Raw genomic sequence first — 16,016 nt, forward strand, 5'->3', positions numbered from 1 at the left:
TTTGGTTTTCCCAAAGGGATTAGAAGGCTGGCCTCCAGGGATCCTGTGATTCCCCGTGCCTAGCATGGAGTGAGCATTTACTGAGCATTGCCAGGCCCAGCTGTACCAGTGCAATCCCCTGTGGAAAATTCATGTTCTGGCTGGTCTAGCCATGTCTGGAGCACCTGTTTGGTTCTGAAAGTAAAAGTGTTAGTTTCTCAGTTGTGTCCAATTCTTTGTGACCCTGTGGACTGTAGCCCACCGGGCTCCTCAGTCCATGGAATTCTCCAGGTAAGAATACTGGAGTGGGTCATCATTCCCTTCTCCAGGGGAATCTTCCCCACCCGGGGATCGAATTTGGGTCTCCTTCATTGCAGGCAGATTCTTCACCATCTGAGCTACCAGGGAAGTTTGGTGCTGAGTACCTTGGCAAATAAATGAAGGACTAGGACATTGTGACATACAGTTCAAAGACTAGAGGCTGAAGTGTTGGGCGAGGAGAGCAAATGGGATATGGGGCTCGTCTGTGGGGTAGGGAGTATAGACACCTGGGTACAGACGGCAGCTTGGGCACAGATGTTTCCTTTAGTTCTGTCCCCAGATCCCGCCGAACGATCAGCAAAGGGATCCCCTTTAAAGGCCTACCGAGACGACAGGTGTGGGCGAGGAGACAGTTGGAAAGCAGAAAGCAAATTTCTAGGCTGAACTTGATCACTTACATCCTTAGACTCTGAGACTCACTGTTGTGACCTGAAAAATGAATGTCATTATCTCATGATATATAAGGTTTATATGCAGAGCTCAGTCCCTCAGTTGTGTCCCCTCTTCATGACCCCCATGGACTGTAGCCCACCAGTCTTCTCAGTCCATGGAATTCTCCAGGCAGGAATACTGGATGGGTTGCCATTTCCTTCAGGGGATCTTCCCAACCCAGGGATCAAACCCGTTGGCAGGCAGATTCTTTATCACTGAGCCACCTGGGAAGCCCTAAAATTTATATAACTATAAATAAGTGATAAGTGAAGTCGCTCAATCATGTCCGACTCTTTGCGACCCCATGGACTGCAGCCTCCCAGGCTCCTCTGTTCATGGGATTTTCCAGGCAAGAGTACTGGAGTGGGTTGCCTTTCCCTATATGTGTATATATGTATATAGCCTTCTAGGATTTTCCCTGTGCGCCTACCCATGAAATACTTATTGTATTAATAAAATGGAATTAAACTCCATATACTATTTTGTAGCCTTGTCACATCATATATTTATTCCAACAGTGAGTCACATTTAGAGTAAAAAGTTTAGAAAGTCAAATACAAGAAGGAAATAACAGAAATGATCACTGTTAACATCTTGATGTATATCTTTCTCATCTTTTTAAGAATATATGTGTGTGTATATATATATATATATAGAGAGAGAGAGAGAAAGAGTTATATTTTCTTAGAAAATTAGAATCACACTATAATACTGTTTTATAACCAGCATTTTACATTTAACAGCATCCTGGGGTGTTAAATTGTTGATGCCAGCTCACTTTTCACAGCTGGAGCTATGAGATGAAGTTGTCTCCATGGCTGAGCAGAGAGTGGGGTGGTTGTCCCCCTACCTTGCTGGGAGAATCCAGTGGACAGGGGTCCTATTTCAGTTCCATTGGTGAAATTCCTTTCTTTTTAATTTTCTTAATTGACTATTATCATATATAAATACTATAACCACATTATTATATAAACACTGTAACCACATTACTAAAATTTAAAATAAGAATTAAAAATATTTCTCCACAATGTGCCGCTTCTGAAAAAAAGAAACAGCTTGTATTTTCTTCCTCTTCCCTTCTAGTCCTGATCTACTTACATAATTTTACCATTCCTGTAGACACAAGGGACAATTACATCCCTGTTTATTTGTCTTTCTAATGTATTCTAGGCATTTTTTTTCATGTTCCTGAATAGTTTTCATAATGATCCTTCGCAAAAATGGCAGAATTTTTCTGGTTTGTTCTAAAAAGCAATGAGGAAAGGCCAGAAAATGGGGAGTCCCAGGGAGCGGAGAGACTCATGTCTCCCCTCCTTTGTCCCACTGCAAGAATCTCTGCTCCCAGCTCTGCCTGCACTGTCCATCCCCGTGGGGCAGTCAGGGGGGGACCCCACAGAGGAGCTCCCAGGGCCCAGTGTGGGACTGGAGGGGACATGCAAAGGAAGGCCTCTGCCCCTCCCCCTCTCTGCCCCTCCCCCTCTCTGCTGCCTCCCCCTCTCTGCTGCCTCCCCCTCTCTGCCCCTCCCCCTCTCTGCCCCTCCCCCTCTCTGCCCCTCCCCCTCTCTGCTCCCTCCCCCTCTCTGCCCCTCCCCCTCTCTGCCCCTCCCCCTCTCTCCTGCCTCCCCCTGTGTTTAAGCTGGGGCAGAGGTCCACAGGATCGTTCAGAGCTGGCACCTGAAACTTTCTCACCTGCTGTTCCCCAGGCCACGTGGAGGATGAGATGGGAGCTGGAAATCCATGCAGGAGCCTTATTATTACCTGGAAAAGAAGAAATCAGCTACCTAGGATTAGGGAGCACTGAGGAGTTCTTCGTGGTGGGAACTGCAGTAGGGATGTTAATGATCTGGTCTTCCTTCTAGCCAGCCCACAAACACAGGTCCTTTTCCCAGCATTTGACAGATGAAGGAGCTGATGCTCAAAGAAGATGGCCTGCCCAGGGGCAGGGCTGGGATTTCAGCTCATGTCCCTGGCCTGTGCTCTGTGCACTGCTCCACTGCTCAGCTGTGTCCGAGTCTTTGCAGTCCCTTGGACTGTAGCCCGCCAGACTCTTCTGTCCAGGCAAGAATACAAGAGTGGGTTGTCATTTCCTTCTCCAGGGGATCTGCCTGACCCAGGGCTTGAAACCATGTCTCTTGCATTGGCAAGTGGATTCTTTACCACTACGCCACCTGGGAAGCATGTCACCACCTCCCTTTTTAGAGTGGTAAATGCCATGTATGTTTGCATGCATGGAGAAAAAGACGAGGGAAGGATCTTAAACGTAAATGATCTTACCTCTGGGGAAGTGTCTTTTTCCACATTTTCTAAAAATCATTTCTTTACTGTTTGACTTCACAGCCTTTAGCAACAAACATTCATAGAGCACCTACTCTGTGGCAGGCACTGTTCTGTTCACTGAGGCGAAGTCAGTTGAGTTGAGTATATTAGATTGGGCTTCCCAGAAGCAAACCCTGAGACATGGATTTAAGTGCAGGAGGTTTATTTGGGAAGTGATTTCAGGAAATGCAGACAGAGGAGAGAGAAAGTGAGACAGGTAAGGGAGGGGAACCGGCACAGGGTGTGATCCTGAGCAGGTTACTGCCCTGAGTGGTGGTGGTTGAATCACTAAGTCGTGACTCTTGTGACCCCATGGACTGTAGCCTGCCAGGTACCTCTGTCCATGGGATTCTCCAGGCAAGCATACTGGAGTGGGTGGCCATTTCCTTCTCCAGGGGATCTTCCCAATCCAAGAATCGAACCCAGGTCTCCTGCATTGTAGGCAGATTCTTTACCAACTGAGCTACAAGGGAAGCCAGGGCTAAAATCCTGCTGGAGATGGTGGAGGACACACCTCAGTTGATCCACTAGAGGGCCGAGGAAGCTGGAGTACTTGCCCATCTATTCCCATGTGTGTGGTTGAGGGCTGCTCCTGGCGTTGTTAACTCCCCTGTGATTTCTGCCCATCGGCCTGCTGGCGCTGGCTGGCACAAGGAGAGCCCCAGGGGATCTTGGAGAAGGAAGTCCTCGGGTCCCAGTGCATTTGGGAGGAGTGCCCAAGGGATGATGGGGACTCGGCATAGACAGCGTCCACCACAGGGAACAAAGCCCACCATATTCTGCTCTTGTGAAATTTACACGGTAGGTTGCTTGGACAAAGCATAAAATAAGTAAGCAAATTATGTGGTCTGTTAGACGGTGACACCTACGCTGGAATTAAAAAGGAGAACTGGGGACTTCCCTGGTGGCCCACTGGTTGAGAGTCTGCCTGCCAGTGCAGGGGGCGTGGGTGTGATCCCTGGCCCAGGCAGATCCCACATGCCCATCCACGTGCCGCAACTACAGAGCCCGCAGCCCTGGAGCCTGTGCTCGCTGATAAGAGAAGCCACTGCCGGGAGAAGCCCGCGCACCGCAACTCCAGAGCAGCCCCTGCTCACTGCATCTAGAGAAAGCCCGAGTGCAGCAGCGAAGACCCAGGGCAGCCGAAAATAAATAAATAAATGACTTAAAGGGGAAACAGAGAGAGCTGGGTAAGTGACATGGGAATAGGAGTTACAATTTACAAGCAGATTAATGTGACAAAAACGATGAAAGGGGGAAATACATCCTATACAGTAAAAAGGATGTGTGTAGGTGTCCTCAGTCGTGTCTGACTCTTTTTGAGGCCATGGACTGTAGCCCACCCAGGCTTCTCTGCCCGTGGAATTTTCCAGGCAAGAATACTGCAGTGGGTTGCTGTGTCCTACTCCAGGGAGTCTTCCCGACCCAGGGTTCTTACCCGAGGCTCTTGCATCACCTGCATTGGCAGGTGGATTCTTTATCGCTCTGCCGCCATGGGAAGCCCTAAAAAGATTGTAGCTACATGTATTTCATAGAATGGGGCGGCGGGGGCCAAGGGGTGGTGGATTTTTCACTTTTAATCCCATCACCCTGATATAACTACGGCTAGCACTTGGTTGCCCACTCCAGTGTTCTTGCCTGGAGAATCCCAGGGACAGGGGAGCCTGGTGGGCTGCCGTCTATGGGGTCGCACATAGTCGGACACAACTGAAGCGACTTAGCAGCAGCAGCATTTGGTTATGGCCTTCCTTCCCTGGTGGCTCAGACAGTAAAGCGTCTGCCTGCAATGCAGGAGACCTGAGTTCGATTCCTGGGTGGGGAAGATCCCCTGGAGAAGGAAATGGCAATCCACTCCAGCACTCTTGCCTGGAAAATCCCATGGACGGAGGAGCCTGATAGGCTACAGTCCATGGGGTCGCAAAGAGTCGGACACGACTGAGCGACCTCACTTTCATAGCTCAGTTGGTAAAGAATCTGCCTGCAATGCGGGAGACCAGGGTTTGATCCCTGGGTTAGGAAGATCCCCTGCAGAAGGGAAGGGCTACCCACTCCAGTATTCGGGCCTGGAGAATTCCATGGACTGTATAGTCCATGGGGTCACAAAGAGTCAGACATGACTGAGCAACTTTCAAAAATAGAGAAGGAAATGGCAACCCACTCCAGTATTCTTGCCTGGAGAATCCCATGGACAGAGCAGCCTGCTAGGCTACAGTCCATGGGGTTGCAAAGAGTCGGATACGACCGAGCGGCTTCAGTCACTCAGCATTTGGATGTATTTCCTTTTCATCTTTTCTTCTCCTAGGCATTAGTCCTCTTGCCTGGTCTCAGACACAGTATGCATCTAAGTTTGCACCCTCCTTTCTCACTTGCCATTTTAAACCCTGTTCTTGCAGCTCTGAGGCCCACCTCCTCCTCCCCTCCTCTTAAGGTGCCCACAGGGGAGGCTGAGGCTGATTTACTCCGACTCCTCATGAGAAGTGATCATCTGAGAAGTTCAGTCCATCGGTTCCAGCTAGCCAAGGCCTGCCTGACAGCAAGGAGGAAGGGCCTGCTGATAATTAGTTATTAGTAATTAGTAATACATGGACCACATCTGACACATGTTTGGTGCTTGGCAGATCTTGGTCTCCTTCCCTCCTATTACCTCATTTGATGGTGGGCAAGTGAAGAGGACCAGCCAGCACCTCCTGGGGCTCCCCATGCCAGGCAGCTGGGGTCCAGGTGGACTTCGTCATCCCCAACCCAGCAGGCCTGGCTCCGGGATGCTTCCTCCCCGGACTCTGATCCCTCTAGGCCAGCACTCATGCTCATCGACCAAAGCATCTCATCTCCACTTCCTCTTCCTTTCAGGAGAGACTCTGTGGACTCCAAGTCTTCAGCCACCTCCTCTCCAAAAAGACCATCGATGGAAAGGTAAAGGAAGCTGTGGACCTCTGCACCCCAGAAGTCCTGTTCGCCATGTGTGTGTGTCGCTCTGTCTTACTGGAGGAATCCCGAGGCAGGGTAAAGGAGGAAGCTTCCTATGTTGCATTGACTCCAATTCCTAGGACCCACGCAGTAAGGGTGGCGGGGGAGGCCTCTGAATCCGAGGTATGGTTCCTTCACTGGGGTGCCTGACCAATCGCTGTTATCCCATTGCTGTCTGGGGAACATTCTCAAAGTCAAGTTGAACCCAGTGAAACAGGTCTTGAGAGCCTGTACCTGGATTGGGATCTCTGGGTTTGGGGCAGAACTGGTATCAACCCTGAATTATCATGTCACTCATTCATCAAATATTTATTGAGGGCCTACTGTGTGCCAAGAAGTATTCTAGGTGCCAAGGATATAGCAGGGAACAAAAGAGACAAAATCCTCTAGGGCATGAGGCCTTTATTCTAATGGGTGAAAGTGAAAGTCACTCAGTCGTGTCCAACTCTTTGTGACAGCATGGACTATACAATCCGTGGAATTCTCCAGGCCAGAATACTGGAGTGGGTAGCCTTTTTTTTCTCCAGTGGATCTTCCCAACCCAGTAATCGAATCAGGGTCTCCTGCATTGCAGGCAGATTCTTTACCAACTGAGCTATCAGGGAAGCCCCATATTCTAATGGGGGAAACTGGTAATACATATGATAAGTAAATATTGTTGTTTAGTCGTATCCGACTCTTTGCAACCCCATGGACTATGGCCCTCCAGGCTCCTCTGTCCATGGAATTCTCCAGGCAAGAATACTGGGGTGGGTTGCCATGCCTTTCTCCAGGGGATCTTCCCAACCTGGAGATCGAACCCACCTCTCTTCCATCTGCCTGCACTGGCAGGTTGGAAAGGGTGGTCACTGCAGTGGTCAGGAGAGCCCTCATTGAAGAGATGACCTGCAAGCAAAAACATGAAAGAAATGAGGAGTTAGCCGGACAGACATTGGGGTCATTCCAAACAGAAGGCCTGCAAGTGGGAGTGTGCCTGGCAGGGTCAGGGAGCAGTGAGGTGGCCAGTGGGTCTGGAGTGAATAAGTGAAGGTGGGAGTTGAAAGATGGTGTGAAACAGGAACCCCTGGAGAGTACTGAGCGTGGGAATTCTGTGAGTGAATTGATCAGAATCCCTCTTGCTGCTGCGCTAGGTTGCCAGGGCCACAGACAGAAGCAGAGAGACCAGCCAGGAGGCTGTTTCGATAATTCAGGGAAGATGTGAGGGTGGCTTGGATCAGAGTGACAGCATGGAGGCGGGGAGAAGTGGGAGACCCTGGGTATATGTTTTAGGGGGGCCGTACCCTGCATCATGTGGGATCTTAGTTCCCCAACCAGGGATCAAACCCGCGCCCCCTGCAGTGGAAGCTGGAGTCTTAACCACCGGACCACCAGGGAAGTCCTGACCCTGGATATATTTTGAAAGGAGAGCTATCAGGATTTCCTAACAGATTGGATGTGGAGTACAAGAGAAGAGTAAGTGTCAGGATGCCTCCAGGACTTTTCATGTGAATGTCTGTGAGGATGGAGATACTGTGAACTGGTATGGGGAAGACTCTGTGTCGGTCGGGCTTGAGGTGGGAGACCAAGGGGTCAGGTTTGGATATGTTGGATTTAGGGGTGTACAAACCACTCGGGTGAAGAAATTGAATATGCAGTAGGTTATGCCAGTCTGGAATTCAGGAAGGAGGCCTGGGCTGGAAACACAGATTTTAGTTGTTAATGTGTAGCTCGCATTTGAAGCCACTAACCTGGGTGAGATCACCAAGGAGAGACTGTGGGTAGAGGAGTGCGCGTTGTGGCCCAGGAGGGAGGTCAAAGGTCAGAGCAGAAGAACCAGAGCAAAGGGAGAGCAGGCCAGGCCAAGAGGTGGCTTAGAGGTGGATCAAGGCAAATGATTAGGATCCATGGGCCACATTGGATGCTCGGGGGACTGGAAGGAGCGGTAAGGGGGTTGACTTCTAGGGGAGTATGTTTGGAAGCTGCCCAGTTCTTTTGGGCTTTTTTGTTGTTTAGTTGCTCAGTCATGTCCGATTCTTTCCAGCCCCAGGGTCTGCAGCACGCCAGGCCTCCCTGTCCCTCACCAGCTCCTGGAGTTTGCTCAGTCTCGTGTCCATTGAGTCCGTGATGCCATCCAACCATCTCATCCTCTGTCGCCCCCCTTTCCTCCAGCTCTCAATCTTTTAGGCCTAATGTACCAGTAAGACTAGGTCAGATTTGGAGAAGGAAATGGCAACCCACTCCAGTATTCTTGCCTGGAGAATCCCATGAACAGAGGAGCCTGGCAGGCCATGGTCCATGGGGTCGCAGAGAGTCAGACACCACTGAAGCAACTAAGCACACATGCACCAGTCAGACTGACACTGGAAAGAAAAAAAGGGGCACAAATTAGGTCATTTAAGGTTTTATGAAGATTAAACAGGCCTGGGATGTTGATGGAGCAGCTGTGCTGAGCATCCCCACCATGGCAGCTGAGTGCCAGCCCCAACTGATGAGTAGAGGCTCTCTGCTTGGAGCACGAATCTGAAGCTGCCTCCTACCAAGGAAGAAGAGAGTTCTGTGGCCGATTGGCATTGTCTGCCACAGGCGATGCCTCGGAATTGAGGCTCCAGCACAGTTCTTGGTTCTAAACTAATCAGTCCTGAATATTCATTGGAAGGATTGATGCTGAAGCTGAAGCTCCAATACTTTGGCCACCTGATGGCAAGAGCTGACTCACTGGAAAAGACCCTGATGTTGGGAAAGATTGAAGGCAGGAGGAGAAGGGGACGACAGAGGATGAGATGATTAGATGGCGTCACCGACGCAATGGACTTGAATTTGAGCAAACTCCGGAAGTTGATGGACAGGAAAGCCTGGCGTGCTGCAGTCCATGGGGTCACAGAGAGTTGGACACGACTGAGCGACTGAACTGAACTGAACTTCCTGGTTTTCAGACAGCCCCCTTCTCACTGTGTCTACACAGGACTGAGAGAGACAGAGAAAGAGGGAGATTTCACACTCTGGTCTCTCTTCCTTTTTTTTCTCTTTTTTCAGCTGTACCATGTGGCATGTGGGATCTCAGTTCTACCTACCAGGGATAAACCTGTGCCTCCTACAGTAGAATCCTGGAGTCCTAATGACCAGGGAATTCCCTGTGATCTCTCTTATTCTTCTAAGGACATTAATCCCATCATGGAGCTTCACCCTCTTGACCTCATCTAAACCTAATAATCTCTCAAAGGCCCCACCTCCAAATACTATCACACTGGGAGTTAAGGCTTTAGCATATGGATTTTTGCCCAAGGGACACAGTCTATACTGCACTGTAAAAATGGGAGGTTAGGGAGGGGCACTATTGGCATTTAGTAGGCAGCAGCCAGGGATGCTAGGTGTCCCGGAATGTGAGGGACAGTCCTGCGTCGAGAAGGACTGTCTTATCCAAAAGTGAAACGCTGGCCAGTAACCCGTTTCTGGGTTTGATGCTGTAATAAGCACATTGGACATTTGTGTCAGGGTTTATACCTTCAGGCTCCTCTCCTTCCTTTGCCCTGTGGCCTGGAAGCCTCTTGGCCCCCTCCCGTAATGCCTTCTTTCTCTGAGGGTTGGTCAGGCAGAGTATGTTTTCCTTCCAACAGCTGTGCCATTTCCTGCTGGTTCAGTATTGGGGGTGGGCACCCAAGAGGGAGAGAAGCAAGTCTTGTAAGCTCACTTTATCCACCACTCAGACTGTTCCCTGCACTCTTTACCTCCATTTCATCTTTGTCTTCCATTCATTCACTCATTTGCTCATTCATGCATTCATTCATTAAGCCAGCGCATTTGGTTTTGTTTGTTAAATATTTTATTTTTAGCTGCACTGGGTCTTAGTTGTGGCATGCAGGGTCTTTGATCTTCGTTGCAGCATGCAGGATCTTTAGTTTCGGCATGTGAGATCTAGTTCCCTGACCTGGGATCGAACCTGGGCCCCCTTGCATGGGGAGCGAGGCGTCTCAGCCACTGGAACACCAGGGAAGTTTCCCAGCAAGCACATTCGTTAAGCACCCCCTTACAAACTCAACGTCTTCCAGGGGTAAAGGGCATGTGGACACACTGGGTGACTAGTGGAGAATACCTGCCCGTCTGAAGGGGGCACCCACTACCCAGCCCCAGCTGGTGTTTGCTTTATGGATATGACACCCAGCATGCCATCCCTTCCAATTTTTTAGGGAAAGCTGGCCAGCTAGATTTTCCTAAGAAATGCCCAGTTTTATGTATTAGCAACATATTCCTATTTTCCTAAGACTCAGTAGCTCAGACAAAACTCATGTGTAGCCCATCAGTTTGTGACCTCCAAAGTGAAGCAAGGAGACACCAAAATGCTTGTTTTTTGAAGCTCTTAATGCATAATGAGAACACAGTATCTCAACATGACTGGAGAAGTCAAAGGAGACTTCAAGGAAGAGAGTATTTGTGCTGAGAACTGAAAGATGGATTGCCTGGTAGACCACCACCCAGTAGAGGGCATCCTAGGCGGAGGGAATGGCACGGGCAGAGTGTGGCGGTTTGAGTGAGCATGGGGCTGGAGGAACTGCAGCAGGAGTACCAGGAGACAGACCGCGAAGGGCACCCCTGTGACAGAGAGGGTTGCACTTGGCCAGCTTTCACCCGAGCAGTTTCGGCAGGCTTGGTGGTGCAAGTAACCGAAATGCCCTCGAGGTGGCGCACAGGAGCAGCAAGACCAGCCTCCAGGTGCCTCTGCTCAGACCTGGCTGGTGAGGATTTTTTCAGAGCTTGGTGATGTCAGACCACAGGCTGGTGCTGGCCCTGGTGCATCCGGGGAGCAGAAGGAAGCAGTTGACAAATCCAACCCCCCCACCCCCGCCCACAATGCCCTCTCTGCAGTTTGGCATGGTTCCCACTCACATGCACTGAAAACAAAATGAGCCTGGCTGCCTGATTCGCCACCCAGACACGAATCCCAGCCAGCCAGCCAGCGCCTCTCCAAGAGGAGGGACCACGGCTGGGAGTGCCCGCCAGGGAGGTGAGGGGGAACTGCAACAGGCAGCCCAGCCTGGCCCAGGAAAGGGGCCTCTGGAAAGCTCTCCGCCTTTTAGAGGAACAGTGAGATGTGTTGAAAAGAATTTGGAAGGCAGACAGACCTAGATGTGTGGTCTGTCTCTGCCATTTGCAAGTTGGATAACCTTGAGTACGTAAATTCAGCTCTCTGAGCCTCAGTCTCTTGAACTGTAAGATGGGGATAACTGTCACCCCCACAAGGTCACTGTGAGACTCAAATGAGGTAATGCAGTGCTTAGCACCATCCCTAAACCAAATGGGTGCTCAGTGGATGCACCGTGTTTAGTAAGAGTGCTCACACTTAATGTGGCCATCCGTGTAAATTATCATCTAATAGTCTGCTGCTGGAATTCTCTTAGATGCTTTAATCTTCTAAGCAACTCTATAAGGTGAGCACTGTTGTTCTATTTACATATGAGAAAACTGAGGCACCTAGAAGTTAAGGAACTCATCCTAGGTCAAATAGCTACAAAGTGGTGGTATCAGATGTTGAATCTGTGAGTCTGGCCCTGGAGCCTGTTGTTGTTGTTCAGCCACTAAGTCGTGTCTGACTCTGCAAGAACATGGACGGCAGCATGCCAGGCTCCCCTGTCCTTCACTGTCTCCTGGGGTTTGGTCAGATTCATGTCCATTGAGTCTGTCTAACCATATCATCCAGTAGAGGTGATGCTGTGTGACTGTGTCATCCTCTGTTGCCCCCTTCTCCTCAGGAGCCTGGCCTCTTCATGAATATACTACCCTCAAAATTGACAACTTTTGTTAACATTATTATTATGCCTTCTTCCAAGCAGTATGCTGTTGACTCCTCCCTTCCTGGCTCCCCACTGGTGAGTCTTAGACACTTAGGATGTGGTGATGCACACACAGGCCCGTGAGGGGCAACACCAGGAAGAATCTGGGCTCTGTCCCAGCTGTAGGAGATGGGTTGGTCCAGGCTGTGGGAGTTGACTGATGCTGGCTCAAAGGGCCCTCTGTTAATCCCAGTGCAGTTGGGCAGCTGGTTTTCCAAAGAGGACCTATCCCCTGCCCAAGTCAGTGCTGTTAGACCCCTGGATGTGCCTTTCATTTCTGTGGCCCACTCCCTCAATTCATCATCTATTCATTCATTTGACAAAGATTCATCAGGTGTCAACCTAGGGGCTTGTCACAGGTGCTGGAAGACAGTGGTGAACCTGCAGATGGGGACCTGGTACTCTGGAACCTGTAATCTGGAGATGGAGGCAGACAGTATTTATAAGCACAAACAAGTTAATTACAGATTGGATAAGTGCTGTGGATGAAAGAAATTGGGTCATGTGCTGGAGAGTTCCAGGGCAGGAGAGTCGGCTTGGCTGGGATGGTCCAGGAAGGCATCCCTGAGGATGTGACATTGGAGCTGAGACCTGACTGGCAGGAAAGGACCCATCATAAGAAAATCTGCAGGAGGAAGGGCCTTCCTGGAGGAGGGGGACCAGCCCTGTGGTGGGAGTGATGGGTGTGCTTAAGAAACAGAAAGCAGCAGTGCAGGGGGGTTGGGCTTTAGTGACCTGTGAGGGGAGTGAGGTGTGAGATTAAGTCAGTAGGGGAGGCCACGGCCAGATGTTGGGGGGACGATAGGAGGCCATGGTGAGGAGTTTGACTTTATGCTGGAAATGATTGGAAGCTGTTAGAGAATCAGAAGCCGGGGAGTGATGGCATCAGCTGTGGGTTTTTGTAGATTGTTGAGGGGGCAGGGAGAGCAGCTTGGGGTCTACTGTGGTCATGCAGGTGAGAGCCCAGTGGCCAGGACTGGGTGTGGGAAGATTCGTTTTGGTTTGCAGGCAGCCCCTTAGACTTGAGTTTACCCCCTTCCCAGCCTCCCCTCACCCACACCTTTACTCCTGCTGGAATCTGACTCCAGGACAGGCCCTCTTGGATCTCAGCTTCTCCGTCCCTGTGCTCTCCTCCCAGGGCACCAGTTGTGAGGCAGAGCTGGGCAAAATCCAGGGTGAATTAATCTAGAATGGTGAAGTTCAAACTGAATTAAAAAAAATAATAAAACTAGGGAATCCATCTGGACAAAGTTTGGGGGAATTCAAAATGTACACCTTGGGAGTTACCTGGCCATCCAGTGGTTAGGACTCAGGACTTCCAGTGCCGTGAGTCTGAGTTCAATCCCTGGTTGGGGAACTAAGATCCTGCAAACTCTGCAGCAAGGCAAAAAATAAATAAATAAAATAAACCTCAAGAGGGCAGAGCCTTCCCTCCTCAGATCACCCCACTCTGTGGCAGCACTGAGACACCTTTAGGAACCTCAAGGCTCCAGAGAACACAAAACGCCCAGTGGCCCAAGGGTATCCATGGTGACAAGAGTCCCCTGTGTCCAAAACAGCAGGAGTTGGGGGACAAGGAGGTGGATGGCAGAATTCACACTGAACAATGGGATTATCTTGTCACCCCTGGTTTTAAAATTTTATTTGTTTATTTTGGGGTGTGCTGGGTCTTCGTTGCTGCGTGCTGGCTTTCTCTAGTTATGGAGAGCTAGTTACGGTGCATGGGCTTCTTATTGCAGTGGCTTCTCTTGTTGCCCAGCACAGGCTCTGGGGCTTCAGTAGTTGTAGCTCACAGGCTTAGTTGTCCCTCGGTATGTAGAATCTTCCTGGAGCAGGGATCGAATCGGTGTCTTCTGTCTTAGCAGGCTGATTCTTAACCACTAAACCACCAGGGAAGTCCCACCCCAGGTTTTTTAACACTGGGAAGCTTGGGCTACTCAGCCAGCCTCACTCCCAGACAGAATTTCTTGAGCTTGACCTTTGAGAAGTCCAGCACCATTTTCCTGAAAGAAAGAAGTGCATCCATATCTCCAGAGCTGCCTAGGACAGCTGCCCAGGTTGTGCACTGTACAACTTTAAGAGATACCCAGGTGACAATGAAGATGGTGCCCCTTGGAGTTTTGGGAAACAGCAGTCCTTTGGGCCCTTCCACAAGGGGTCAGTGTGGTGGAGTAGAAGTGACTCACTTCTTCAACTCTGATGAGTCAGTTTTTTCTTGGAAGCATGAGGGCTGACTGGCAGATCCTGATGGGTTACTGAAAGAGGAGAATGGGAAGAGCCAAGAGAAGAAGGCAGAGATGTCTTGACTGGCATCCACCCAAAGAGTAGTGTGGAAACAGCTCTGAAAGGGAGAGTGCGGTACAGTTATCTCTCCATCCTCTGATATGTAAAATAGGGCCGGTTACTTATGACTCTCAGGGTTATGGAGTGGAATAAATAGCAAACAGGCAGTAAATGATGGCTTCTGTTACTAGCATCTTTAACACACCCCAGAGTCTGGCCAGAAATCCTTTTTCCCCATCTCCCTCACTCTCCTCCTTCAGCTGCCCCAAGCCCCTCAGTCCTGCCCATACAAACCATGGACTTCCACGCGTCCACAAATTTCTCCCAAGAATTCGTTTTCCCATCCACTCCTCTGGTGGCTAACTCCCGGCCCCATCCCTTGCTGAATTTCTTGGGCCAAATTACACTGTAGTATGACCTGTTTGACCTTTCTTATGCCGCTCAGGAAGGCCTGACATGCTAACGCCGATTGGCCTGGGGCACCACCAGGAAGCTAGGCGATGCTCCCATCGCATCCCCCAGCACCTGTTCCCAGGAACCGAAAGGGACCAACAAGCAGTTGGAGTCTGAGCCTCAGCCTGGTTTCTTTCGTTACATGCATCAGCACTTCACTGTTTTTTTTAATATAGTGGTAAAGTAGTATATCTGGAGAAGGGAAAGGCTACCCACTCCACTATTCTGGCCTGGAGAATTCCACGGACTATATAGTCCACGGGGTCGCAAAGAGACACGACTGAGCGACTTTCACTTCAAAGTAGTATATATAACAAAGTTTACCATTTCAAACCCACCGCCCTTTTTTTGGGCCATCACGAAGCCTGTGGGATTTCAGTTCCCAGACCAGGGATTGAATCCGCACCCTCAGCAGTAAAAGTGCAAAGTCCTTAAAGTCTGGACCACCAAAGAATTCCCCACTTTAAACTTTTTTTTTTTTTGTCTGCAGCGTGAGACCAAAAAAAAAAAAAAAAAAGATATTTCATCATTTCAAATGAATTAAGATTTAACAAATGGGACTTCTCTGGCAGTCCAGTTGTTAAGACTTTGCCTTCCAAATGCAGGGCATGCAGGTTCTATCCCTGGTTGGGGAGCTAAGATCCTACATGCCTTGTGGCCCAAAAGCCAAAACATAAAACAAAAGCAATGTTGTAACAAATTCAATAAAGACTTTTTTAAAATGGTCCACATCAAAAAAAGAAAAGATTTGCCAATTATGGGGTTGGCCAAAAAGTTCGTTCGGATTTCTCAGCTCTGTCTTATAGAAAAACCTGATGAACTTATTGGCCAACCCAGTATTTAAAACAGATTCGTTGCCATCACTTATTTCAGGGTTTCTGGCTGCTCTTATTCATTGAACTTACTATACAGATTTTCTGATTGTGGTAAAATATATATAACATAAAATTTACCCATTTTAATCATTTTTAAGTGTACAAATCACTAGTATTAAGTATGCTGACATCGTTATATATCCATCACCACCTTCCAGAACTTTTTCCATCATTCAAAACTAAAACTCTATCAGTTCAGTTCAGTTCAGTCGCTCAGTCGTGTCCGACTCTTTGTGACCCCATGAACCACAGCACGCCAGGCCTCCCTGTCCATCACCAACTCCTGGAGTCCACCCAAACCCATGTCATCATCGAGTCGATGATGCCATCCAGCCATCCCATCCTCTGTCATCCCCTTCTCCTCCTGCCGTCAATCTTTCCCAGCATCAGGGTCTTTTCCAGTGAGTCAGCTCTTGCCATCAGGTGGCCAAAGTATTGGTATTTCAGCTTCAACATCAGTCCCTCCAATGAACACCTAGGACTGATCTCCTTTAGGATGGACTGGTTGGATCTCCGTGCAGTCCAAAGGACTCTCAAGAGTCTTCTCCAACACCACAGTTCAAAACCATCAATTCTTCGGCTGTCA

The 16,016-nt window shown here is 49.5% G+C and overlaps 1 protein-coding gene across 1 annotated transcript in view; it reads left to right on the plus strand.

The window, feature by feature from the left end:
* TCEA3 (transcription elongation factor A3) overlaps window positions 1-16,016 on the plus strand; it is a 46,877-nt gene that overhangs the window by 9,366 nt on the left and 21,495 nt on the right. Inside the window, exon 5 of the mRNA XM_068968705.1 lies at window positions 5,899-5,961. Coding sequence (XP_068824806.1) covers window positions 5,899-5,961 — 63 coding nt within the window. The remainder of the gene's footprint in view (window positions 1-5,898; window positions 5,962-16,016) is intronic.

Source organism: Capricornis sumatraensis, chromosome 3, assembly GCF_032405125.1.
Source record: "Capricornis sumatraensis isolate serow.1 chromosome 3, serow.2, whole genome shotgun sequence".
Lineage (NCBI taxonomy): Eukaryota > Metazoa > Chordata > Mammalia > Artiodactyla > Bovidae > Capricornis > Capricornis sumatraensis.